The sequence below is a fragment of the Globicephala melas genome, chromosome 11 (assembly GCF_963455315.2).
Source record: "Globicephala melas chromosome 11, mGloMel1.2, whole genome shotgun sequence".
Lineage (NCBI taxonomy): Eukaryota > Metazoa > Chordata > Mammalia > Artiodactyla > Delphinidae > Globicephala > Globicephala melas.
In genome coordinates this window covers 71,334,760-71,360,739 of record NC_083324.2, presented here as the reverse complement: position 1 = coordinate 71,360,739, position 25,980 = coordinate 71,334,760, and the positions used below count along the sequence as shown (strand labels likewise).

General features: G+C 49.0%; 1 protein-coding gene across 1 annotated transcript in view; it reads right to left on the bottom strand.

The window, feature by feature from the left end:
- Window positions 1-25,980, bottom strand: part of CUL9 (cullin 9) — a 38,217-nt gene that overhangs the window by 9,271 nt on the left and 2,966 nt on the right. The window contains exons 3-28 of the mRNA XM_030870666.2: window positions 25,771-25,925; window positions 24,936-25,448; window positions 24,280-24,415; window positions 23,933-24,126; window positions 23,246-23,645; window positions 22,636-22,828; window positions 19,115-19,322; window positions 17,062-17,258; window positions 16,461-16,678; window positions 15,383-15,632; window positions 15,188-15,293; window positions 14,429-14,656; window positions 14,080-14,170; window positions 13,785-13,956; window positions 12,236-12,341; window positions 11,848-11,943; window positions 11,469-11,644; window positions 11,090-11,223; window positions 10,529-10,708; window positions 10,237-10,346; window positions 9,974-10,156; window positions 9,688-9,848; window positions 9,195-9,423; window positions 8,917-9,106; window positions 344-489; window positions 64-193 (exon numbers count right to left, since the gene is read on the bottom strand). Of these exons, the coding sequence (XP_030726526.2) occupies window positions 64-193; window positions 344-489; window positions 8,917-9,106; window positions 9,195-9,423; window positions 9,688-9,848; window positions 9,974-10,156; window positions 10,237-10,346; window positions 10,529-10,708; window positions 11,090-11,223; window positions 11,469-11,644; window positions 11,848-11,943; window positions 12,236-12,341; window positions 13,785-13,956; window positions 14,080-14,170; window positions 14,429-14,656; window positions 15,188-15,293; window positions 15,383-15,632; window positions 16,461-16,678; window positions 17,062-17,258; window positions 19,115-19,322; window positions 22,636-22,828; window positions 23,246-23,645; window positions 23,933-24,126; window positions 24,280-24,415; window positions 24,936-25,448; window positions 25,771-25,925 (4,902 nt within the window). The remainder of the gene's footprint in view (window positions 1-63; window positions 194-343; window positions 490-8,916; window positions 9,107-9,194; window positions 9,424-9,687; window positions 9,849-9,973; window positions 10,157-10,236; window positions 10,347-10,528; window positions 10,709-11,089; window positions 11,224-11,468; window positions 11,645-11,847; window positions 11,944-12,235; window positions 12,342-13,784; window positions 13,957-14,079; window positions 14,171-14,428; window positions 14,657-15,187; window positions 15,294-15,382; window positions 15,633-16,460; window positions 16,679-17,061; window positions 17,259-19,114; window positions 19,323-22,635; window positions 22,829-23,245; window positions 23,646-23,932; window positions 24,127-24,279; window positions 24,416-24,935; window positions 25,449-25,770; window positions 25,926-25,980) is intronic.

Below are 25,980 nucleotides of genomic sequence, written 5' to 3'. Positions count from 1 at the left end.
CCCCCACCCGGAGAGCCCCGCCCCCTCGGAGCAGAGGCTCAGCCCAGCCCCCCTCAGACCTACCCCCACGTGGGAAGTCCTGACCCTCCTGCAGGGTCAAAGGGCCGCTATCAGCGGTGAGGGGCAGGAGTGCCTGGAGCAGCAGCTTGGGGCTGAGGTCAGAATTCTTCAGCAAAGCCTCTACTGACACCTCCTGGTCAGGAGAAACAGGGCTAGTCAGGAGAAGACAGTCAAGGGAAGGGAAAATAAGAGGGAAGACAGAAAGAAGGAGGGAGACACTTGAGAAGAACAGTGACAGACAAAGAAGAGAAGAAGATAGCGAGAGGCCAAGGAGCTGAGGCACCTCCGTCTGATTGAAATTCAGCAGCAGCCACATCTGCACGGTAGACACATGGAGGGTCTGGTCCCCAAACTGCAGCTCAGCCCGGCCCAGCCATGTCCACTGCAGTCGCCGATGTGGTCCCATATCCAGGACTGGATGGTTCTGACCTGGGAAAGTGTTGAGGGAAAATGTGGAGACAGAGTAGGGTAAACAAGGGGTCAGCGTTGAGGTGAGGGTGCACCATTTACCAAACTTTGCTAGTATCTGTGGGGAGCAGGGCTCAGCATTCACAGACACAGAGGTGCCTCGTCCAGCATCCAGGGCTCAGCCTCCTCTGTGTCTGCCACAGGGACCTGGGAGCCCACCCTGAGCCTAGCCCTGCGCCAGGCGAGCTCCACAGCAGAAACACCAGAGAGGAGAGCCGGGTTTTGCTCCCAGGGAGCTGACAGTTTTAAAGACCCGCTGGGCTGGGTCTCTTCCTTCTCCTGTGAGCCTGGGCTGTCTGCTCAGACTAGAAAACAAGGATGCTGTCAAAGGGAGAGGGTATCAAAAGGAGCCAGCCTGAGAGGTGCTCTCTGGCCAAAGATGGGACAATGTGAAGATCAAAAAAAAAATAACACCTGCGATGAACTGAAACACATGAAATGTTTTAAAAGCCATGAGTTCAAAATGATATATTTTTTTAAAAAGACCTCACCAGTCATCTTTGGAGGAAGCTAGAGAACCAACACATTATTTTGAAAACTGGTTAAAAATAAGGGGGAGAAGAGAATCAAGCCTTTCCTGTATAAACAGTACTTCAGGGCAACCAAAAAGCTGATGAGAGGAAGTTTCTCTTTATAGAGGAAGCATTCTGGCTAACACATGGAGAGGGAATGACAAAAGCAGAATGTCACTAGTTCCTAACCCTAATGGCAATGAGAATGAATGAGTGTCTAGCAAACGGCTAATGGGAAATTATATATAAGGTATAAATTGGACAGACAACAGTGAAATCCACTGATCCACTTTAACATCACAGAGAGAGACAGCCTCCAGGAGGAAGTACACGATACTACCCATGAAGTGCCCTTGCCCGAGAAATCAACTCTGAATCTGAATAAGCTCCTACGTCTAAATATCGGTCTTCGGGAAAGCAGACAGAATACGGTGCCTAGAGGACACCGTGTAGACACAATCAGCAAAATTCAGCCAGTGGACAACTACCCAGTTTATTCTACAAACAACTGCAGGGGGAAGAAAACAGAGGCAGGAACCTATACGTTAAGGGCGACAGGAGATAGAACTCATCAAATGTAATGCATGGGCTTTGCTTGGATCCTCAAGAGGCAAAAAAAAAAAAAAACCTAATTTTAAAAGCTCGAGAAAATTTGGGAAATATGAATATTGACTGTATATCTGATAATATTAGGAAATGTTACTAATTTCTGTAAGTTTGATAATTGTAGTGTCCTTGCTTTTAAAAAGAGAGTCCTTACCTTAAATTTGACGGCTAGGGAAAGCGGGTGGGGTACAAATGAAGCAAAATCAGCCATGAATTGATAGATGTTGGTATACCGAAGTTTATTTATTCTGTCTACTTTTGTGTATGTCTAAAGTTTCTCATAGGGCTTCCCTGGTGGTGCAGTGGTTAAGAATCCACCTGCCGGGCTTCCCTGGTGGCGCAGTGGTTGAGGGTCCGCCTGCCGATGGCAGGGGACGCAGGTTCGTGCCCCGGTCAGGGAGGATCACACATGCCACGGAGCGGCTGGGCCTGTGAGCCATGGCCGCTGGGCCTGCGCGTCCGGAGCCTGTGCTCCGCAACGGGAGGGGCGGCAGCAGTGAGAGGCCCGCGTACCACAAAAAAAAAAGAATCCACCTGCCAAGGCAGGGGTCACGGGTTCAAGCCCTGGTCCAGAAGATCCTACATGCCGCGGAACAACTAAGCCCGTGTACCACTACTGAGCTTGCGCTCTAGAGCCCGCGAGCCACAACTACTGAGGCCCTCGTGCCTAGAGCCCGTGCTCCGCAACAAGAGAAGCCACCAGAATGAGAAGCCCACGTACCACCACGAAGAGTAGCCCCCTCTCGCCGCAACTAGAGAAAGTCCACGTGCAGCAACGAAGACCCAATGCAGCCAAAAAGAAATTAATTAAATAAAAGTTCTCACAATAAAATGATTTTTTAAATGACGGTAAAAATAAGCCATTCTGAAATAAAAACTGATAAAAGTCTTCCAACAATATTCCATCAATTAAGAGACTTCTTCATAAACGAAGCGACAAAGGATTAATCTCCAAAATATACAAAAAATGAGCAGAACGATGCTTTGTGACCACCTAGAAGGGTGCGATAGGGAGGGTGGGAGGGGGACGTAAGAGGGAGGGGATATGGGGATATGTGTATATGTATGGCTGATTCATTTTGTTATATGGCAGAAGCTAACGCACCATTGTAGAGCAATTATACTCCAATAAAGATGTTGAAAAAAAAATCATTATGCTGTGACAGCCACCATCATCCACTTAAAAAGTACAAGACAAGCTCTTTAACAATCAGACATTTTACATCATTCCTTTTACTCCTTGAAATTATATTTCCATTTCACTTCCCCCACAGAATTTTATCCTGATGTAATACATTGATATTTTTATGCTTGTCGGTCTTTTACTGATCAGTGTCTCATATATCACAGGAACAAAACATGTATGCAAATTTGTTTAAAATTTGTTTCCTATAACCGTAAATAATAAATAATTATTACATTTTAAAAAATGAGTGGAAGATCTAAATAGACCTTTCTCCAAAGAAGACATACAGATGGCCAAAAAGCACATGAAAAGATGCTCAACATCACTAATTATTACAGAAATGCAAATCAAAACTACAATGAGGTATCACCTTACACCGGTCAGAATGGCCATCATCAAAAAATCTACAAACAGGGCTTCCCTGGTGGCACAGTGTTTTAAGAGTCTGCCTACCAATGCAGGGGTCACAGGTTCAAGACCCGGTTCGGGAAGATCCCACATGCCATGGAGCAACTAAGCCTGTGCACCACAACTACCGAGCCTGTGCTCTAGAGCCCGCAAGCCACAACTACTGAAGCCCGCGTGCCTAGAGCCCGTGCTCTGCAACAAGAAAAGCCACCGCAATTAGAAGCCTGCAAATCGCAACGAAGAGTAGCCCCCGCCTGCTGCAACTAGAGAAAGTCCACACGTGGCAATGAAGACCCAACGCAGCCAAAAATAAAATAAATAAATTTTTTTTTAAATCTACAAACAATAAATGCTGGAGAGGGTGTGGAGAAAAGGGAACCCCTTCTACAGTGTTGGTGGGAATGTAAATTGGTACTGCCACTATGGAGCAGAGCACGAAGGTTCCTTAAAAAACTAAAAACAGAGCTACCATATGATCCAGCAATCCCACTCCTGGGTATATACCCAGAGAAAACCATAATTCGAAAAGATACATGCACCCCAGTGTTCACTGCAGCACTATTTACAATAGCCAGGACCTGGAAGCAACCTAAATGTCCACTGACAGAGGAATGGATAAAGAAGATGTGGTACATATATACAATGGAATATTACTCAGCCATAAACAAGAACGAAATAATGCCATTTGCAGCAACATGAATAGACCTACAGATTGTCTTACTGAGTGAAGTAAGTCAGACAGAGAAGGACAAATACCGTATAATATCACTTATATGCGGAATCTAAAAAACTGGTACAAATGAACTTACTTACAAAACAGAAATAGAGTCACAGATGTAGAAAACAAACTTATGGTTACCAGGAGGGAAGGGGGGTAAGGATAAATTGGGTGATTGGGATTGACATTTACATACTCCTTATATATAAAATAGATAACTAACAAGGACCTACTATACAGCACAGAGAACTCTACTCAATACTCTGTTATGACCTATATGGGAAAAGAGTCTAAAAAAGAGTGGATATATGTGTATGTATAACTGATTCATGTGCTGTACAGCAGAAAGTAACATGACACTGTAAATCAACTATACTCCAATAAAAATTTAAAAAGAAAAAAAAACTTGGGCTTCCCTGGTGGCGCAGTGGTTGAGAGTCCGCCTGCCAATGCAGGGGACACGGGTTCGTGCCCCGGTCCGGGAAGATCCCACATGCCGCGGAGCGGCTGGGCCCGTGAGCCGTGGCCGCTGAGCCTGCACATCCGGAGCCTGTGCTCTGCAACGGGAGAGGCCACAACAGTGAGAGGCCCGCATACCACAAAAAAACAAAAAAACAACTTCTAAAGGATGTACTTTAGGAATAAAATTGAACTCAGAAAGAAGGATCAAGATGCAAAAGGAGGGACTTCCCTGGTGGTGCAGTGGTACAGAACCTGCTTTCCAACACAGGGGACATGGGTTCAATCCCTGGTTGGGGAACTAAGATCCCACACGCCACAAGGCAACTAAGCCAGTGCGCCACAACTACTGAGCTCGCACGCCTCAATGAGAAAGTCCACGCACCACAACTACAGAGCCCATGTGCCACAACTACGGAGCCCTCACACCGCGACTACAGAAAAGCCCATGCACTGCAACGAAGAGCCTGCATGCCACAACAAAAAAATCCTGCATGCCGCAACTAAGACCTGACGTAGCCAAAAAAATAAATAAAGTATTTTTCAAAAATGCAAGAGGAATGGTGACTAAAGCAATTGTTATGATGGCAAATCCAAACTGAATAAAACAATAATAATGATGACCAGCTGGAAGGTAAAAAAAGATACAAGATGGGAGTTAGAGCTGGAATTAAGATTTTCTATGGTCCTTTTATTGTTCAGGAAGATGCAAAGTGATAGTAACAAGTTAAGTTTACATTAAAAATATAAGGGCAATCAACTATAGAAATAGAATGCATAACTTCCAAAACTGATAGAGACAAAAAAGGAATTTTTAAAATCCAAAATAATAAAATGCATAAAACCTCAGGGCAGAATCACATCAATAAAGGTGTTCCTTTTTTTTTTTTTTTTGCTTTACCTGTACATTTTATATACTCTTTTGTGTATATGAAATAACTAAAATTTAAAATTAATAAGAAGGGTGAACTAAGAGGTTAAAAATAAAAGCCAAATACATCATTACTCATAATAATTATAAATAGGCAAAAACTGACAATTCAAAAAGAGATTATTAGGTTGATTAAAAAAACAAATTCTAGGTATTTATAAGGCACATTCCTAAAATATAAGAGTATGGTAAAGTTAAAAGTTAAATGAGGGAATTCCCTGGCAGTCCAGTTAGGACTCCATGCTCTCAGTGCGGGGGTCCGGGCTCAATCCCTGGTTGGGGAACTAAGATCTGCAAGCCACAGAGGCAGCCAAAAAAAAAAGTAAAATGCTACTGGGGGAAATTCTGATGAGAGTAGAATATTGGCATGTTTTAAAGTATACTGCCAACAGATTGCTTATTTTTTTTTACCTTTTTATTTTATATTGGAGTAGAGCCGATTAACAATGTTGTGAATAGTTTCAGGTGCACAGCAAAGGGATTCAGCCATACATACACATGTATCCATTCTCCGCCAAACTCCTCTCCCATCCAGGCTGCCACATAACATTGAGTTCCCTGTGCTATATAGCAGGACCTTCAGATTGCTTATTAATAGTAGCAAGGGAAAAAATATTAACTATACAGTGGAGAAATCAAACAACCTCTTGACCAGGTTGTCAAAATTAACATCACAAACAAGGGGCAGATGGTAATCCTGTGCTTCCAGATGTAATACCCTAAGAAGTATATAATATCAGTTAGTACTCTGGCCAGGAATACATAACTTGAATCTAATCATGAGGAAATATACCAACTTAAGATAGGAACTACTTAGAAAATTTTAAAGGACTATATTCTCCCAAAATGTCAACGTCACAAAAGACAAAGAACGGCCAAGGAATTGTTCCAGACTAAAGGAGACTAGAGACATGACAACTAAACATAACGGGTGATCCTAGACTGGATCCTCTCCTGGACTGGGAAAAAAAAAAAAAAGATTTTGGAGTAATTGACAAAATTGGAATATGGAAAGTAGATTAAAAGTATTATATGAACGTTAAATATTTGAAAGTAATAAATGTACTGCGATTTTATAAGAGAATATTTTATTCTGAGGAAATGTGTATTATTTAGGGGCAAAGAGCCAGCATATATGCAGCAGTTCATGAGAAAAAAGTATACACACACACATACCACATATACATACATATACACATTTATAGATATGTATATGTACACAAAGAGCAAACGATAAAAGCAAATGAGTGAAAAGTTAACAAAAAGTAAACTTGGATAAAGAATATATGAGTGCTCTTTGTATTATTCTTATAATTTTTCTGTAAATTTGAATTTCCAAATAAAAAAATTTTCAAGTAAAGGAACAACTGAATTTTATACTTAAAATGGTTAAAATGGCAAACTTTGCTATTCATATTTTACCACAATAAAAGACACCTAAAAGAATGATGAATTCAAAAAAAAAAAGTAAAAGGATAGAAAAAGATATACTAGAAAGATACTAATCAAAGAAAGCTGGTACAGGGACTTCCCTGGCGGTCCAGGGGTTAAGACTCCGCGTTTCCACTGCAGGGGGCACGGGTTCCATCCCTGGTCGGTGAACTAAGATCCTGCATGCCGTGTGGCGTGCCCAAAAAAATTAAAAAGAAAAAGAAAGCTGGTATACTATTAGTACCAGATAAAAGTAGATCTTAAGAGAAAAAACTTTACTAGAAAGAAAGATGGTCATTTCACAATAATGAGGCTTAACTGACCATGAAGATTCTAAACCTGCATAGTCCATTACGGTAGCCACTAGCCATATGTGGCTCTTTAACTTTAAACTGGTTAAAGTACATAAAATTAAATATCGAGCTCCTCAGTCACACTAGTCCCATTTCAAGTGCTCAACAGACACAATTGGCTGTCATACTGAACAGCACAGAAAAGAACTTTTCCATCATGGCAGAAAGCTCTATTGGACAGCACTGTTAAATGATTTTAAGCTTGTATCTGATAATACAGTCAAAAAATATATAAAGCAAAACTGACATGATTAGAAGTTTAAAAATTCACTATTATAATGGTAGATTTTAGCATACTTCTCTAAGTAACAGAGCAAACAGACAAAAATGAGTAAGGTTACAGATTTGAACAACATAAGGTCAATTTAGTGGAATATACTGAAATCTATATCCAACAGTTGAAGAATACACATTTTTCTTAATCACACATAGAACACTTATAAAATCTGACCATCTACTAGGCCATAAAGGAAGTCTCAATAAATTGCAAAGATTCAGAATCATAGAAATCGTGTTCTTTGGCCACAAGGGAATGAAGGTTAAAATCTAAACCAGATAGATAACTAAGCAAAATAAAAGTTTGGAAACTTAAAAATATACTTCCGGGACTTCCTTGGTGGTCCAGTGGTTGAGAATCCACCTTCCAATGCAGGGGACACAGGTTCGATCCCTGATCGGGGAACTAAGATCCCACATGCCACGGGGCAACTAAACCCACGCACCACAACTAAAGAGCCCACGTGCCGCAACTACGGAGTCCACACACTCTGGAGCCTGCGTGCCACAACTAGAGATGCCACACGCTGCAACTACTGAGCCCGTGCACCACAACTAAAGCCCACGTGCCTCAAGGAAAGATCCCGCATGCCGCAACTAAGACCCAACACAGCCAAATAAATAAATAAATAAATAAATATTTTAAAATATACTTCAAAGAAACTAATAAATCAAAGAAATAAAAATGGAAATTAGAAAATTCTTAGAACTAAACAATAATAAAGTACTACATGATAAAAACTTATGCAACATCCCAAATGTCCATCATTCATGCAGTGGAATATGACTAAGCAATACAAAAGAACAACGTAATGACATAACTGACAACCTGAATAACTCCCACAGACGTTATGTTGAGTGAAAGATATCAGACACAGCAGAATACATACTCTATGATTCCACTTACCTGATGCTTAAAGGCAAAAATCTATGATGATAAAGGGAAAAAGAATAATTTCTCTTGGAAGAAGATGCTGACTAGAAAGGGGACATGAAGGAGGAAGCCTTTTGGGGTGCTGGAAATGTTCTGTATCTTGATCTGGGGAGTGGTTATGGGAGGGCATATGAACATTAAATTCATTAAGCTATAATTAAGATTTGTGCACTTCACTGAATATTAATTATACATCAAAAAAAAAACTCTAAAAGAAAATAAAACCAAAAAACTTACTGAATGCAGCTAAAGTAATGTTGCGAGGGAAATGAATAGCCTTAAATAGTTTCATTTGAAAATCAGAAGCCTGAAAGGACTAAAAATTAAGTAAGCATGCAACTTGAAGTTAAAAAAAGAAAAATAGAACAAATTCATACAAAGGTGAAGAAAATAAGAGAGAAATTAATGAAGATCTAATCCACGCTTTTCCACCCTTCCTTAGGAGATGGTTCTCTCTAGAGGCTATTTTTCTTCATATCTACACATTCCTGTCCAAAGATCCTCTCCTCTTCCTCTCTGAGATGCCACCCCAAATCTCACCCCAGTCTCCAAATGCCTGCCCCTATCTCCTCACTCTGGTTGTAGAAATTGGAGAAGCGGTCAAGGGCATCACAGAATTCTGTGGGAAGGCACTTTCTGGGATGGTACAGGTAGCAGAGTGGAGAGACCGGCCAGCAGCGTGGTGACAGGACCAGTACAGAAACTGTTGGACTTGGATCTTCGATAAATAGTTCTTTCTCAGCCTTCTCTTCCTCCTCTTCCTCCTGAGAGACAGAAGGATTTCAAGGGCTCTTGGGCCCCCTTCTTTGGTCTAGTCTTCCCCTGCTCTCCCACTCTTTCCCTTGCTCTCACCTCCTCTTCTTCCAGGCCCTGTTCCTCCTCATCCTCCTGCTCCAAGAGCAGCTTGTCCAGCTGTTGGAGCTGGTACACATGGAACTGGCGCTGCAGCTCCTCCGAGGTGCTCAGGCTCCGCAACATCTGCTGGGGGAGGCGGTTGGGGAAGCAGGGGCCGATCTGCTCCAGCACGGCCCCCTCCAGCCAGCTCGAGCCCACGCTCAGGAGACGGTCCGCCATGTAGTGCCTGCAGCACACACAGCCCAGGCCGAGCCTCAGTGTGGGGGCTCGGCATGGCCCCCCACTCCAGAACGTAGGTACTACCTCTGTTGTAGCCTGCCTGGGTCACAGGCCATCCCTCACCTTGTCCTTCCCACCAGTGCCACGGCCATCTCTGCATCTTAATCTCTCCTCCCTACTGCTCCTCCCTCACCTTCCCTCTAAGACTCAAGTCTCCCCCTTCTCTAGACTCTATGCCTCCCATGCCCTACTTCTCCAGCCCTGCACTCACTGGTAGAAGTGCTCAAAAGTCGTGGCCAGCTCCAGGCCAGAGAGGACCATGATGGGCTCCAGGTGCCACTGGAGCCGTCCCAGCATTTCCACTCCAGGAGTTCCACCCATCAGGCCACCCTGGATCTGCTGGTCGATGTGCCTGGCAAACTGCTCACTCATCTGGGGGCAACAGGAAGGGCAGCAGCAAACCATGAAGAGGGAGTGGAGTAGAAGGGTGGCGGGTGGAAGGAGGTGAAAACGCAGAGCAGAAATGGTCTGGGAAGCCGGCGGTCCCCAGCACTCACGTGGGCAGCGGTGAGGAAGGATTGCTGTAGCAAGGCGCCCGAGAAGCCGCTGCGCAGGGCCAGCATGAAGGCTGCTCGGGGCCCGAAGAGCTCCGAGCCTGCTCTCTGCAAGCGCCCATAGAGTTTACAGTAGCGGGGCACGAAGTCTGGCGCCCTCCAGGCCGCAGCCAGGAACCTGCTGACCTGAGGAGAAAGGGGAAACTGCATCCAAAGGGCAGCCCAGCAGCCTCGGTCCCGCCCAGACCTCAGCTCCCTCTGCCCACCTGCTCCTGCACCACACTCAGCCAGCACTGGGTTATGTTCCTCAGGCTGCTGCTTGGAAGAACTGGTGAAGGCCCAGGGCTCCGGTCCTGACCCTTACTGTTCTTGCTGACTGTGGACACAGAGGTCAAAGAACGGGGTTCATCTCAGTCCCTGGGCGAGTCCCAGCATCCTGGGAACTGACCCCTTGGAAGGCCCATGGCAAAGCAGAAAGGATGAGTAAAACCCAAAAGAGAGGAGTCAGATATCACCGCTGCCCAGATTCTTAGTTCAACTGGCCAGACTGGGACTCACAGGGCCGAGTGGACGGTTCAGGAGAAGGCCCAGGAGGAGGCTCCACGTGCACCAGCAAGTGGCAAAGGCGACGGACTCGAGAGGCAAAGGCTGCTGCTCGACTCAGGGGGTTCCGAGAGCTCTCTCTTTGCTCTAAGTACTGATCCAGCAGCCACCCCAGGGAGCTCACACCTTCCACATCTAAAAGGAGGTGGGTCAGGAACAGGTCTCCATGGGTGATGGGGAAGGGACAGCCCAGGAGAAGGACAGAGAAGGAGTGATTGTACAAAAAGGATTTGGGGGCAGCAGGGCCTTCGTCCTCCCCTCACCAAGGTTTGCTTCAGCTGGAGTCTGGGGACATGGGAACAGGTTGGGGGTGGGGGTGGGGGTGGGGGTGGGGGTGAGAATTCAAATACCAGAGTTTCAGGGAGCAGTCCCTGGGGCAGGAAGGAGAGGAACACTGAGGTGACAAGCCTTCAGGGATAAAGACAGGAACCAAAAGAACCAAGAGCATTAACTCAGGTCAGCCCTGGGAATAATTACAAGGAGCGGGTTAGTTGGGCCAGGGGTGGGGACGGTTACCCGGGGAGGTGATGTTCTGCACCAGGGGGCTGACCAGGGCCTCCCAGCAGGTCTTGCCCAGTGCTTGGGCGGCCTCGTCGTCAGGGAGGAATCGATCGGCAAAATTCTGCTCGTGACGCAAAACCCTGTTCAGTCTGGGAACAAAGAGTGTCTGGTCAAGGATTAAAGACTTCCCTGAGGCCTCCACTCAAGCCTGCTCAACTCCCAATCCCCCCGAGCTGAGCCAGTCCCTTACCCTGCTCCCCGCCTCAGCACACACTTCTCACCTCTGCTCTGTCCCCGATCCCGGCTGCTGCTTTACCCTTCAGACTCCCCTGAAGCACATCTCCTGCTCCCTTAACCATCCCCTCTCCTCCCTGCCTGCCTCCCGCCCACTCACCTGGGGCAGAGCTGGAGGAGGCGCTTGCGGTCCTCTGCAATGTCCCGGCTCCAGGCTTGCGCCCGAATTGTGTAGAAGAGACATGTACGGCGACACAGCTGCTCTCGGAATAGTGGCCAGAAAGTGGGCTTGGGGCCCAGGACCTCCACGCCCCGAACCCGGGTGTCAATGCCGCCCTGCAATGTGCACATGTCTCATACCCTCGGCTCCCTGGAGACATTCCCGCATCTCTGGAACTCAACAGGTTCCTGGGCCATCCACGAGCAGACCAAGGGGGACCCTTGGCCTAAGCCTGGCCTGAATGCTGGAGAATCCAGGCACTGCGGAGACCCTGCGCTTCCTCCTGGTCCCCAGCCCCCAGCCTTTGCCCTCGCCCCACCTGCTGGCAGCGCTTTATGCGGATCTGGATGACAGGCCAGAAGCGGTTCAGGTTCTCCAGGAGGACCACCCGGCTGGCGGAGGGCATCACGTTCACCTGGTGGGGCAGGGGAGAAGAGTAGAGAGAGAGCTGTCACCTGCAGAAGTGGAACGGGAAGGGCTGTTGACAGCAACCACGTCTGTGACAGCGTGTGCCCTCACCTCTCCCGCCCTGCGCCCGTGGACCTACACGCCTCCACAGTCCTAATGCTATTCTCGCTGCTTACGAGGCAGTTGCCTGCCTGGGAGGAAGGGATGTGGGAGCTCCCCACGGACTGGGTCCTTCTGATAAGGCCCCGGGACCAACAGAAGGATGGAGAGTAAGGGGAAGCAGGGCACAGGGTCCCCACCGTGTTGAGCTCCGTGCTGATGCAGCTGACACTGTCACCCCCAAACACCACCACCCTGGCCGGCATGTAACTTGAGTCCTCGCTGGCCACCAGAAGAGTCAGCTGCCTGGCAGGGGAGAAAGGAATCAGTCAGAACCAGGGCCCTGGTCTTGGTTCAGAACTTCAGCCCACCACTTCCTCTTCAGACTCCTGTCCTCTGCTTAAGCGTCAGTTTTCCCCAGACCCCTGCTCTTACATTTATCCTCTCCCAAAGTGGCTTCATTTAAACCCATGGTTTCAGCTGAAAGTTCACACCCTAATGACTCCAAATCCACACCTCTACCCTAGACGGCTCTCCTGAGCTTTCACGCCATGCCTCCAACAGACGTTTCTATGTCGCGCCCACAGGCACCTCCAAGCCTACATGCCCATACAGACCGGTCATTTGTCTGTAGAAACCTGCTCCTCTTCCTATTTCTCTCTCCTGGGAAAGAAAACTGCCATCCACCTAGTTCTCCAACTAGAACACGTGGCTTCTCCCTCGCGGCCGCCCTCATCCAGTCAGTGGCAGGCGCTGCAGATGCCACCTCTCAAGCTCCCCCAGTCCACCGCCCCCTCGCCATCTATTCCCGTCCCCTCTGCCTCACTGAACATTCATCATTCAGTATGCCTTCCAACTCTCTCCCAGCCTGCCACCCGAACTCGCATAGTTGCCAGAGTTCTCTAAATTAAAAAGCCTACTTTTGTCTCTTTCCCTCTTAAAATCCTTCAGTGGCTCCTCGAGTTTCAGAATAAAGCTCAGAGTTGTTAGATCAGAACTCTGTGGTCCAGCTCTGCCTCCGTTTCTGGCTTCCTCTCCTGCCACTTCACTACACATACCCTTCGTTCCAGCCAGACACAATTACTTAAGGTTCCCCCAAATACATCATTGTTTCTTGCTTCCATTTTGCACATACGTTGTCCCTCGACCTGGAGTATCTGTCGCCCTCTCTTTACTACATCAATTTCTACTGCAAACTTAACCCAGTCAGCCCCTCCTTCCGGCAGCCTCCTCTGAGCTCTCAGCTGGCATCAGGATCCAGTACACACATCAACCGTAACTTTTTTCTTACTCTATTTCTTACTGATTTTCCAGCCTGGCTCCCCAACAAGACTGTAAGTTCCCTGAAGACAGGTCCCTTATCTTACTGTCCGCGCAGCTCCAGACCCTTGCAGGGTGCCTGGCACAGAGTACACAATAAACAAATGCCCATGGGAGGAGTGGATAAGTGAGTCATTGCTCTCCCTCGACCAAAACCACAGGGCAGTGACATGTGACCTGTAGGGGGACTGCGGCACAGGCTTGGGGAGTGAGGGGAGGTCTACACTTAGCTCAGGGAGATGAGGCCAACGTGTCTATGTTCACTGCACAAAATGGGTTTCAGCGTGTCCCTCAGGCATAGGGGTTCAGTCGGGGTTGTGTGTATGTGGGCAATCCGCTGAGGATGTGTACTGCGGCATATCAGAATATTCGTGTGTGTGCACATTCGTGAGGGCACACATGCACACATGGACATGGGCACGCTCACACCTAACAAGAACACCGCGGTGCATGTGTAGGGTGATGTAGTGGGAGCCGGTGCTGCCGTTGGACTCCCAGTAGGTCTTGGGGTTGCGGTCCGTCAGCTTGCTGGCCCGGTGCGGGTTGGAGGACACCTCCACCTTCTCCCAGCACTTGTCCTCCTTCACCTCCACGCTGGAGCCTGCGGGCAGGCGGGAAGCCTGGTTAGTTGAGAGAGAAGAAAGGAAGGGGACTAGGGAGCACGAAGGGAAGCGGGGAACAGATGCTGGGGTGGCAGCAGGAGAAAGTAGATGGGGGCACGAACCCTGGCATAGATGCCTAAGGAACACGTCAAAGAAGGGGATGTTGATGGGGCGGTAGGTTCGTCTGTGGTCTTCGATCTGGCCCAGCACCATCTGCAGCCCGGACATCAGAGAGAAGGGGTGCGGGGAGGGGGCAGAGACACGGAAACACATGTGGAGGAAGAATCAAGGGGCAACAGAACACTCAAGCCCTTTCTTCCCAAAGTTTGGCAGAACAGAACCATGTGGGGTAAAGGCTGGGGAACAAGTGCCCTAGATTTGCTACTACTTATGCCAAACAGGGACAAGCACTGAACCACCTTCCCCTGCTTCTGGCTTACTTCTCAGCTCTGGACCCACACACCTCCTCACCTGAATGCAGCCAGCCAGGATGCTGGAGGTGAGGTTACTATAGAGCTGGGCGTGTTTCTCACACTCTGTCACCAGGTCCCGCAGCTCACAGGCCAGCAGCAGCTGAGCCGGGTGTTTGACCAGGACTTTGGCCAGGGCCTCTTTGGCTCCCAGGCAGCAGAGCACCACTGCATAGTCTTTGTGCATGGAGGCCAGGCGATACAGGAAGCAGAGCAGCTCCTGAACAATCTGGCCCAGAGCCACAGAGATTAACGTAGGGAAACAAAGGGCAGGCTGTACAGGCTGAGGGGTGGGTTTAGAAATGGGGATGTGGTGGCTGAGATTTTGGAGAACTTGAAAGCAGAGTACCAAAGCCAGGCTGGCACAGAACACTGGGGTGCCAGGACTCCAGAATGAGGTGGCAGGGGCAGAGCTCAGGCGCAGCTCCCCAGGCTTCTTCCTGCCAGGACCAAGCTATCTCAGGAGCCAACCTCGGTGTCTGAGCCTTGTTCCACAAGGCACAAACCCCAAAGGCAGAGCGCAAGGACTGCGTGGACTGGTGAACGTGGGCTTCTCCTAAACCCAGAATCTTAAAATTCAGGTGCAGCCAGAAGGCCTCAGTTCTGGAGACGCTCAGATGACGCTGGCCTCCTTCCTACACACCCCTCCCAGTTTCCAGACTCATCCAGGAAGGCTGTGCTGTGCCCTCCAGAGCCTCACTAGGTAGCTGGTGTCCAGAAGCTGCCTTTCCCTCCCCCACCCTTGCCAGGGCTCTGGTACCTCAAAGTCACTGCTAGGGCCACTCAGACAGTTGAGGCAGGGCTCCAAGACCTCGTGCCAGGGAAGGACCATGGCCTCCGGATGATCCAGCAGCCGGGTCATGACCCTGGCGAGGGATGGAAACAAGTGAAGTCCCTGCAGTCTGCCAGCTGCCCTTGCCCCCGACGCACAGGTGCCCCCGAGCTGGCCTCTCACCTCAGCGCCGTCAGCAGCAGAGTTTTGTTGGGCCCGGGGGCGTCCAGAGTCCGCAGAAACAGGAGGAAGGGCTGGCTCTCCTGCTGGAGGCGCCTGAGGAGAGGTCTCACGGCACCCCCTGGGCTGCCCTCTCGGCACAGCACACGCTCCAAGTCCAGGAGGAGCTCTGCAGACGGGCGCCCCACCAGGGATCGGATCAGCAGCTCAGGGGACCCATCCTGGCCCTGGGCGCCAGGCGTTTCCAGTGCTGCTGCTCAGACACACAGGAGGCAAAAATGGGAAGGAAGGAGAGTCATACAAATTGGTCAAACTGAGAAACTGGCAGATGCAGAAAATAACCGCCGCCCCCCACTTTTCCTCCCGTTGTGAGGATGTCTGAAGTTTCTACTCAACTGTGGGGGATTTTCTTTTCTGGCACCAAATATATACCTAACTACATCTGTAAAAAAAATTAGTATGGCAAAAACTGTCAAGTTAAACAGCACAGTTTTAATCTCATACAGTCACACAACTACCTTTTATTATTAACTATCAGCTTTGTTATTACACAAGTTAATAACTATTAGCTACTACAGTCACATCCCTATACTACCTAGCATGGTGGCTTCAGATGTACAGACTAAAAGACACACAGTGCTTATTCTGATTTGCCCCCATACTTCCAGGTTTCATTTGTTTGTTAAATACAAAAGGTTTCTTCCCTATGGCATCAGTAGGTTCACATTCTAGTCACCAACTTTCTGTACCATAAGCTACAATTCCTCTACAGAAGGCCCCTCTAGAAGTTATTTCAACCAACCTTCCAGTGTCCAATAAGAGCGGACCAAACCCAGCCCAGAGAGATGGAACCCTTTTACGTTTAAAGCCATTTAGAGAAGGCAATTTCCTTGTACCTATCCTACAGTCCCCCTCTCCTCTTGGTCAGGAAGTTCTACTTGAGACCTAACTTGAGCACCAAAACCCTCACTTATTTCCTGAATGTTCATCGTGTCTCTCCAGCACGGTACTAGGATGTAAACCCTCCTGGCCGCGGGCGGGGACCGATTCCTCAGCACAACCACCGCCTCCCCGATGGTACCTGCACGCTCGGGACTGCCCGGTGGCTCCGAGTAGCGATTGAGAAGCATCATGAGGATGGTGCGTGTGGTGGGCATGGCTTCTGTCCCCGGTGCTATCCCTGAGTGTCTAAACAAGGTGTCTCTCAGCTCTCTGGTTATGATCTGGTCTCCCAGAGTGTGGTGGTTACACAAAAGCAGGTTGAGGAGGAGCAGGCCGTTTCTCACCGCGGAGGAGCACCTGGGAGGAGGGAGGTGACCCAGAAAGAAGTTGAAAGAGAGTGAATGCAATGGAAGCAGGAAGCCAGCCTCCTGGAGGGAGGAGCCCTGCAGCTGGGGAAGGAGGGGCTCCCGGGGTCCCCCTGAGGCTAGACATCTGGCCTCTTGACCTCAGGTCACTCCTCCCAACTCCAGGAAGGAAGATCAGGTGTCTCTGATCTCTCTGGAATCTCCCTACCCTCAACCACTGGCCTCTCTTCTAACAACAGCCAGAGAGGGCCACCACATTTCATCCAGAGGCAACGACGTGAGGGGAATTTCTGTGGAATGCATGAGACCTGGGCAGGGGAGCAGCAGGGCTTGGGGCTTAGCAGGAGTTTGGAGTTTGGAAGGGGAGGTCCTGACCCCTCCGTGTTCAGCATCAGGATCACGGCAGCAGGGACGGCGAGGAGCAGGCTCTCAGAGCCCGGGCGTGTGGCCGAGTCAATGCTGGCAAAGATCTCCCTGGTCATCTGGGCATCAAACAAAGGGTGGATGGAATCTCGGCCGGCAACAAGAGTGGGGATCTCCGAGGAGCTGGCAATGGCCAGCATCTTCAGCGCCTGCGAGGGGATGTGAAGGCAGAGTCAGGAGTGGGAAAAGCCATCGTGCAGAGGAGGGGGGAGCCGGGCCATCATTCTAGGCCTCAAACTTTGGGGCAGCTGAGCTGTTTGCAAATAGAAATGAAAGAGGTAGTGATGGGACATCAAAAAGAAAGGAAAGAAAAGAAAGCCAACCAAAACACCTAAGGCTCCACGGTAATGTGAGCCTGTAACTTCTCTCTGCCAGCACCGGGGCTCGCCGAGTGCTGGGGTGGCCACCCCTCCACAGCTTCCCCTCAGGACGGAGCCCTTTCACAGCCTCTACTTGCCTTCAAGGCTTTCCTTTAAGCTGTCTTCCATCTCGCTTGGCCACTCCTCCCTTTGAAAAACCTCTCTTCCCTTGAGTTCCATAATTTCTTGTCCTCCTGGTCGTCCTACCTCTCTGGAGTTTCTCTGCTGCCAGGTCCCAAATACGGAAGTTCCTTGTCCCCCTTCTCCTCGATCCCCGCACCCCCTCCCCACGCAACCTCAGCCATTCCCACAACTGCCGCTAGCACCTGTGTGCCAACACTCCCACCCCTATGTCCCCTGGCCTCCAAAGGCAGTATCCAGCCTGCCTGGACGAGGCTACTTGTGCTGACTCACAGGCAGAGCAACTGGAATTATAGAAAAAAATACTGGTAATATGCCAACTTGTTTGCTGGTACTAAAGAGAATCTTAAATTAGGATGAACACTAAACCATCAGGGTGGAGAATGTCTTGGCTGGTGAAAGGGTTGACTCTTGAGAAGAAACCTTCTAAGGATGAAGTAAATTAGAAATAATTCTCAGGACGATCCCCCTTGTGAGGGCTGGACCCTTCAAGCAAATGCTACCTCATAATGAGGCTTTTTCCCTTTAGCTACCTCCCCCTCCCCCAAGCTGAATTCTGTAGACTTTAAGTTATATACAAAAAGATGCAATTCTGTTATAGGGCAAGAGTTCAAATTTAGAGGCAAATGTCGTATTTTGGTCATGCGGTTTGAAAGGATCAGGGAATTTTTTGAGCAGACGCGGCCTCAACTAGGAATGCTTGGCTGCTCTTGGGAGGAGCAGCACCAGGCTGGCCCCATAAAGGACGAGCCTCCCGGCCTCTCCCTGGGAAGGCTGCCCTAAGAGCACCTGTGTTCCAGTCCATGCTGCTGCCGTTACACTGCTGGAATCCATTCTCAGAACTGCTCTGGACGAGGTCTACCTGTCCCCTGCCCATACCTCCCCACCAGCCAGCCCTTCTGTCTGGAGTACTCAGGAAGCCAATTCTTCCTCCCTGAACGAGGGCCTCCTTTCACCATTCTCTGGGCCCGGGGAGGGGGCGGGGGATGGGGGTGGGGGGGGCGGGGCAAGGCAATGGCAATGCTGGCTGGGCTTTACCCACATCTGGTGAGGAGGTAATTTCTGTGTACCGGTACCACTCAGACAAAAGGGTTAAAAAATACTCTGTCACATCTAGAAATTTAGTCTTTAATCAGACACCAAGTTGTAACTAAAAAGCCATGGGAAAGTCAGCATACCTAGAAACTCAACCTGACCTTCTCTCCACACCTCTTCCCCCTCTAACATTCTCCCCCTTGGCAAGTGACCACCTCATCCATCCCTGCTGCTCAATTTTCAACCTGGGAGTCATTCTCAAAAACACCCTTCTCCCTTGCTCCAAATACACACATTCAACCTCCAAGACTGTCCAGCTGGATCTCTTCCATCCACCTGCATCTTTCCATCCCAATGTCTCCTCCTTGTCCGAATCACCAGAGAACCTCCTTGAGATCAGCCACGCCCCCAACCTGCCCACCCTGCCCACCCTGCCCATCACTCTCTACCCCCAGGCCCGGTCCACTCACCGCCAGCCCTGCCTGCTGCACCAGGACAGAAGTCTTATATTCTTGCATGCAAACCAGCACAGCGTAGATGCCACCCTCCCTGGCGAAGAGTGGACGCCACTCGTGCTTGGTCATGAGCAGGTAGAGGAGGCGCAGGGCCAGCACCACCACCATCTTCTCTCCCACCTGGTTGGTCAGCAGCTCCACCAGCGTCTTCACTAGCTTCTCTCTGAGAGAGAAGAGACATCGGGGTCCCCCATCCCAAGAGTCATGTCTGACTGCCCGCCCAACCCTGTCCACCAAGATCCAGTCCATCACCCCCCACCCCCCTCCATCCTACTCTCCCTGCCTCAGTCCCAGTCCTGCTGCCCTCTCCTCTGCAGTCTGTCTCAGGCTCTTCACCTCATCAAGTAGGGAGTACTGCAAAAGGGTTATGAACTCTGGTTCATCTTTTCAAATAAATCTATAAATTTAGTATAATGCTAATCAAAATGCCCAAAAGGTTTAAAAAAAAAATGACAGGCAGGTTTAGGTATAGGAAGAGAAAATGCAAGAATTGTCAAGAAATGTTTGGAAAGAAATAATTGTAGACTTGCCTACTACTTATCAAAATATAAACTTACAATAATTAAAACTCTGGAAACAATACAGGGTAGCCAAACAGATGAATAGATGAGAAGAGAGATAAGGGTAGCATCTCAGACAGTGAGGACAGGAAGGACCATACAAAACGTGAGACAGAGACATGTGGCTATCTATCTGAAAAAACGAAGGCTGGAGCTCTGCTTCGCTCCATTTGCAAAAATAAACCGCAAACAGATTTTAAAATAAACATGAAAAGTAAAATCATAAATATTTTTAGAAAGTAAAAGGAAATATTTTTATAATCCTAGAATGGAATAGACCCTCTTAAAACCCAGAAGCCATTTTTTTAAAGTTGAAAATATAGCAACATGAAAATCTGAAACTTCAGCATAATGAAAGATACTACCCACAAAATTAAGAGCCCAGCCACATAAGCTAGAGAAAGGGTCCAGTGGAAATGCTGATCTGAAGGGAAGGAAGAAGTGTCTCCAGAGTTCCTAGATCACAGTGAGCATCACAAGAGGAAAAAAGCCGGGACTGACATTTTTCTCCACAGTGACAGAGATGTATATTGAGGAGGTGGCCTGGGAAATAGGAAGGAAAGGAGGACAAAAAGAGAAATTCTGGGAAATAAGGCAAATAAAAGCACTGAGAAAGTTCTGTGTTTATCTCTGTCTTTTTTGTTGTCATTGTACTGGGGTCTCGAGGTCCAGAGGTCCTGGGGTCCATAGAGCCCTAACTCGACCAGGTGCTGATGGGGACCAGCGGCCAGAGTGCTAACAGCCCCTCCCCATGTAGAGATGCTTTCTGTCTTCTCTCATGAGCTTTATGATGACTACAACGTGAATCGAAAAGTGCTTTAGATATATATCCCTCTCTGTAGCCATGATTTACTATAAACAAGTTAACATACATATGAATGCATCTGAACATGAATAAATAAATATGAGTAAGGACGTTTACTAAAACGTTAACAGTGACTATCTCTGCATAAAGGGTTTTCAGATGATTGTTATCCTCACAATTTTCTATTTTTCTTACAGTGAGCATGTATTTTATATTCAGAAAATTAAGTTAATATGATTTTGAAAGAAAAAGACAAGCAAAATATTTGAAACAGAAGTAATGGATTAATATCCAAAATGTCTGTAAATTAAAAAAAAGGTTAAGGCCAGGGACTTCCCTGGTGTCACAGTGGTTAAGAATCCGCCTGCCGATGCAGGGGACACAGGTTCGTGCCCCGGTCCAGGAAGATCCCACATGCCGCGGAGAGGCTAGGCCTGTGAGCCATGGCCGCTGAGCCTGCGAGTCCAGAGCCTGTGCTCCGCAACGGGAGAGGCCACAACAGTGAGAGGCCCGCGTACCACAAAAAAAAAAAAGAAAAAAAAGAATCCGCCTGCCAGTGCAGGGGACACAGGTTCGATCCCTGGTCCAGGAATGTCCCAAATACCGAGGAGCAAGCCCGTGCACCACAACTGCTGAGCCTGCGCGCCACAACTACTGAGGCCCGTGCACCTAGAGCCCGTGCTCCGCAACAAGAGAAGCCACGGCAATGAGAAGCCCACGCACTGCAACAAAGACTAGCCCCCGCTTGCCGCAACTAGAGAAAGCCCACAAGCAGCAACAAAGACATAACGCAGCCAAAAATAAATTAACTAATTAAGAAAAATACATTAAAAAAAAAAGACTAAGACCCAATAAGAAAGTGGGCAAAAGATAAGAATATTTATAGAAGAAGAAATACAATACATGCAAATATGACTAACTTCTCTAGAACTAAGAAATTAAAACAAGGAGGTACCAATCACTTCAAATTTTCCCAACCTGATAGATTTAAAAAATGATTAATATCCAGTACTGGCAGATGTGAGGAAAAACAGATCGATCAGAACACTATTTGAGAGAACAGACTTGTGGTTGCCAAGTGGAGGAGGAGAATGGGGGGGGAAGGATTGGGAGTTTGGGATTAACAGAGGCAAACTATTATATATAGAATGGATAAACAACAAGGTCCTACTGTACAGCACGGGAACTATATTCAATATCCTGTAATAAAACATAATAGAAAAGAATATGAAAAAGTACATATATATGCATAACTGAATCATTTTGCTGTACAGCAGAAATTAACACAACATTGTATATCAACTATACTTCAGTAAAATAAAATTTTTAAAAAGAACGCTATATTTGAACTTGGGTACAATCATGCTGCAGAGTCCGAGGCAGTAGTGAAGAATGAGGTAGCACCATGCGGACTGACATACTGAGTGTAGACCTACTGCGTGCAGGGGGAAAGCTGCAGAAACAGGAAGAGTGAGATCACATATACGAAAACACAAACTCAGAAAACACACTAACAAATGTCAATCTCTATAAGGTCTGAAGGATATGTGCTGGGACATGACAACAGTGGTAAAAACGGACCTTGCCTTTTCATTCTGTTCTTTCATATGCTTTAGATCTTTTAAAATAAGAATGCAGTTGTGTATTATGTGTATAACTAAGAAGTATTTAAAATTTTTTAATAGATAGAAAGCAGGGAGGGGGGAAAAAGAGGGGAGAAAAAAGAAAACTCAAGCTCAAAAGCCAAAAGGACCTAGATTTGAATCCTGGCTCTGTTATCTGTGAAACTGGGCAAGTTACTTAAATTCTCTAAGCCTCAGTTCCTGACCCACACAATGGATAAGAACAGCATCAAGTTCTCCTCTGGAGATAGAAGGATTTAATGAGAGAATGCTTATAAAATTTTAAGCACAAGGCCTGGCACTGAACAAATGCTCCAAGAATATTAACCATCGTTAATATTCCACCCTTCTGCTCAGCTACCCCTCAGGCTGACCCTTCTTTCCTCCTAGCCTTTCTAACTCTTGATCTCATAGCTCCTTCCCTCCCCAACCATCCTCCCCCACTGACAGCTTAAACCATAACCCCCTCCACCTCTCCACGGTTCTAACCTTAGGGATCTGTCGGGACTGACCAGAGGGTGGTCCCGTTCAGTGACTTCCTCCACGGCCTGAGAGAGGGCATAGAGTCCCGAAAGCTGCAGATTTGTGTCCAAGCTGGATACCTGCACGGTGGCCACGACCGCTGCCACATGCTGATCCAGGGAACTGCGTGGCCCAGGACCCCGCAAGGCTCTAGCCATTTCTGAAAGCGGTGAGGGAAAGGCAGTGCCTTCAAAAAACTGTGGCACCTTCACGTTGGAAGTCTTTAAAGGTCAAGTCCAGTTATCCTACTGACATTTTAACACACTGTTCACTACTGTAGCTTGCACCTAGAACTTTCCCAATTCTGTGTGAGGGATTTAATAGTCAAGCAATGAAGATGACAGTACTCTGGAATATGGACCCTCCTTTTCCAGGGATACTGAAGAAAGGGAGCAGTGATCAATTACCGATAATCAAGGTCGAAGGAAGGAAAATGGATGCACGCTTCCAAAGCATTTTCCCATACAAAAGTGACCTCCCTCCACGGCTTGCCCTCTGCCCTGACTACCCACTTCTCTGGGGACCACCCGGGACTTGCTCCAACCTCTTTGCCCTCACCTCCCAGCACCTGACTCACCACTGGCTGCCTCCTTCATCTCGGCGGGCAAAGCTATCCCCTCAGTCACCAGAAGCTGGTTAAACAGCTGCGAATCACTCTGTGCCATGGGGGGCTCAGTTTTTCCCCTGGCAGGCTCTGCCTCTAACTTAAGGGGCTTTGCTTTGGGGGACTCAGCCTCTTCCTCTGAGAAGTTGGCCTCTGACTTGGACTCCTCTTCCAGAACTGGAGAACTGGAGTGACTTCGTGAAGACGACGAGCTGCTCAGTGCCTTGGGTGGCAGCCCGTACTTGGTGTAGATCTGAGAGTTGAGCAGGTCGCTGAGGGCGCTGCCCTCAAACCGATTACTGAGAACCTGCAGCAGACCCTCAGCCATCGCTATGGGCACGGAGATTTCACCTAGGGCCTTCTCACCCAGGGTCTGGCAACAGAATGGTATGTATTTTTTAGGAAGGAGCAGACGCAAAGGCCTTGGGGACAGAAACAGAAGGGCGGCCACCTCCCACCGTGCCTTGCACACCTGCTACATACTAGACCCTCCCAGCATTTGCCTCCTCCCCCAGCAGGACCCCCCCCCCCCCCACCGCGCCGGGCTCTCTAACCTCTCGTTTCAGCCTTCCCCTAGGCAGTCCCATATGGCAAACTACCTTAGAGGATCCCGCCTCCAATGCCATTGCAAACCCCCCAGGTATCGCAGGCCTGTAATACCTCATCCAGGTTCTCCCGAAGATTCTGGAAAATTGGCTGCTGCTCACATACATCCAACTTCTTGATGAAGAAGAGGAGCTCCCACCACTCAGCCTGGGTCAGGTATCCCAGTTCCTCGTTCTTCTGAGGCTCGGGCTGGAGGTAGGGCAAAGAGTAGAGCCCATCCACCGGCTTCCAGTCCCAGGAGGGAAGCGCTGAGGAGACAGGCAGGAGGGGCCTCAGCTCCGCCAGGAACAGACTGAATTTCTGAATCTGTGGGGCAGTTCCTGGTCGGGAAGGGCTTCATTCCAGCCACTCCTCCTCTGTTCAGAGACACGACGTCCATGTCCCCTCCCTCCACGGCTCACCTGTGCCCAACACAGCGGTCCCCGACCCCTTGGCCACAGCTGCTGAAGCCATATCCTCAGCAGTTTCCTCGGGGCCCAGGATCTCCAGCATGTGCCAGTGCACCCAGTAGGTACGGCCCGTTGACTGCCAAAAGACCTAGCGTGGAGGGAGAAAGAAAGAGAGAAGACAAGAGGGCTCAGCCCTGTGAACCCTGAGCTGTGCAGGCTGGAGAAGACATGGCTGGACCCAGACCTGGGCACACAGTCCTCAGGGGCACACCTGGCTAGGCTTGGGAAACCTCCGTTCAGCAAAAGGCTCCCTTCCCCTACCAGGCAGGCCCTGCCTCTCATCTCTTCCTAATCCGGATGGCCTCCGCGCCCACACTCCCTCCTAGCTAGCTCCACTGGTGGGGGTCAGGGTGTGTGAACATGTCAGCTCTGCTTCCTGGGTGGGAAGGAAGAACTGTTTCCTTGACCTCACAGCCCACCCACTCCTGCCAGATTTTCTCAGCCCTTCAAACAGCCCCCATCTCCATCACTGACCCCCTTTAAACCATTCCAATTTTCTTGGGGTTTTCTCCTTGGGTGGCCTGCAGGAGTCCCCTGTGTGGATGCCCCAGCTATGCCCCACCCAACACAGACCCCCAACGGTGGACCGCCACCGCACTCTTGCTCACCTGCACAGGGGGCACGCCATTGTTGCTCTGCCGGAACTCGCCCTCGTCCCCGGCACTGATCTCCTCGTAATCGTCCAGCATCCGCACTCGCATGCCCGGCTGCAGGGTCTGCTGCACGTACTCGCCGTAGCCACTACGGCTGGAGAATTCAGCGCGCTGGCGGAAGGCCCGCCCTTGCCTCCTGGGGGTGGCGACGTTGGTGGGGAGTAAAAGGCTGGGGCCTGAAATGCCGGGCTGAAAGATGGACCGGGTTGGCCGGGGTGGCGATGCGGCCTGTTCACTGAGGTTCCGGGCCCAGCCCATGTTCCGCATGAGCTCTGAGATGAGGTTGCCCACAGCCATACTGAACTCCAGCTCCCGCTGCCCCCGGCTTTTCTCCCGGCCAAAATCCTCCCTTGAGGGTCGGGAGCCTCGGTCTCCAGTCCCTGGCTCTGGACTGTTATTCAGCTGATCCAGCAGGGAAGTGACACATAGGTATCGTTTCACCAGGGAGAAGAGCAGCTTTCCTGGGATCTAGAGGACACAGTCCATGGTGTAGGCTCCTCTTCTCCCGGCTTTAGCCCCTCTCCTTTCCCCTCAATATCACCCTCTCCAGAAAAAGATAAAGGCCTCATCCCCACACCTGTAGTTCTCAAACTGTGATTTATAGAAGAAATACACAAGGAGTGCCCTAAAACAGAGATTCCTGATTCTCATCTCAGAGATTCTGAGTGGGGAGGGTAGCACGAACCTTCATTTTAATAAGCTCCCCAGGCTGACGCAGTCCTGAACCACATTTTCAGAAATGATGCCATAGGCCTTGTACACAGCATTTCCCCCACAGCTGCCAGGGTACCTGAGGCAGATGAATGCCCTCAAAGGCCATGCAGTGCTCCTCAGAAGACGTGGTCTCTGCAAACAGCTCCAGCAAAGTATAGCGGCTGTCAAAATCCATGTGCTGCTCGATGCCATCTTGCTGGCTCAGTGACAGAAGGACGTGAGCCCGACTCCCTGCAATCCACACCCAATCTGTATCTTCTCCTCAGTCCCCACTACTTACCCACTG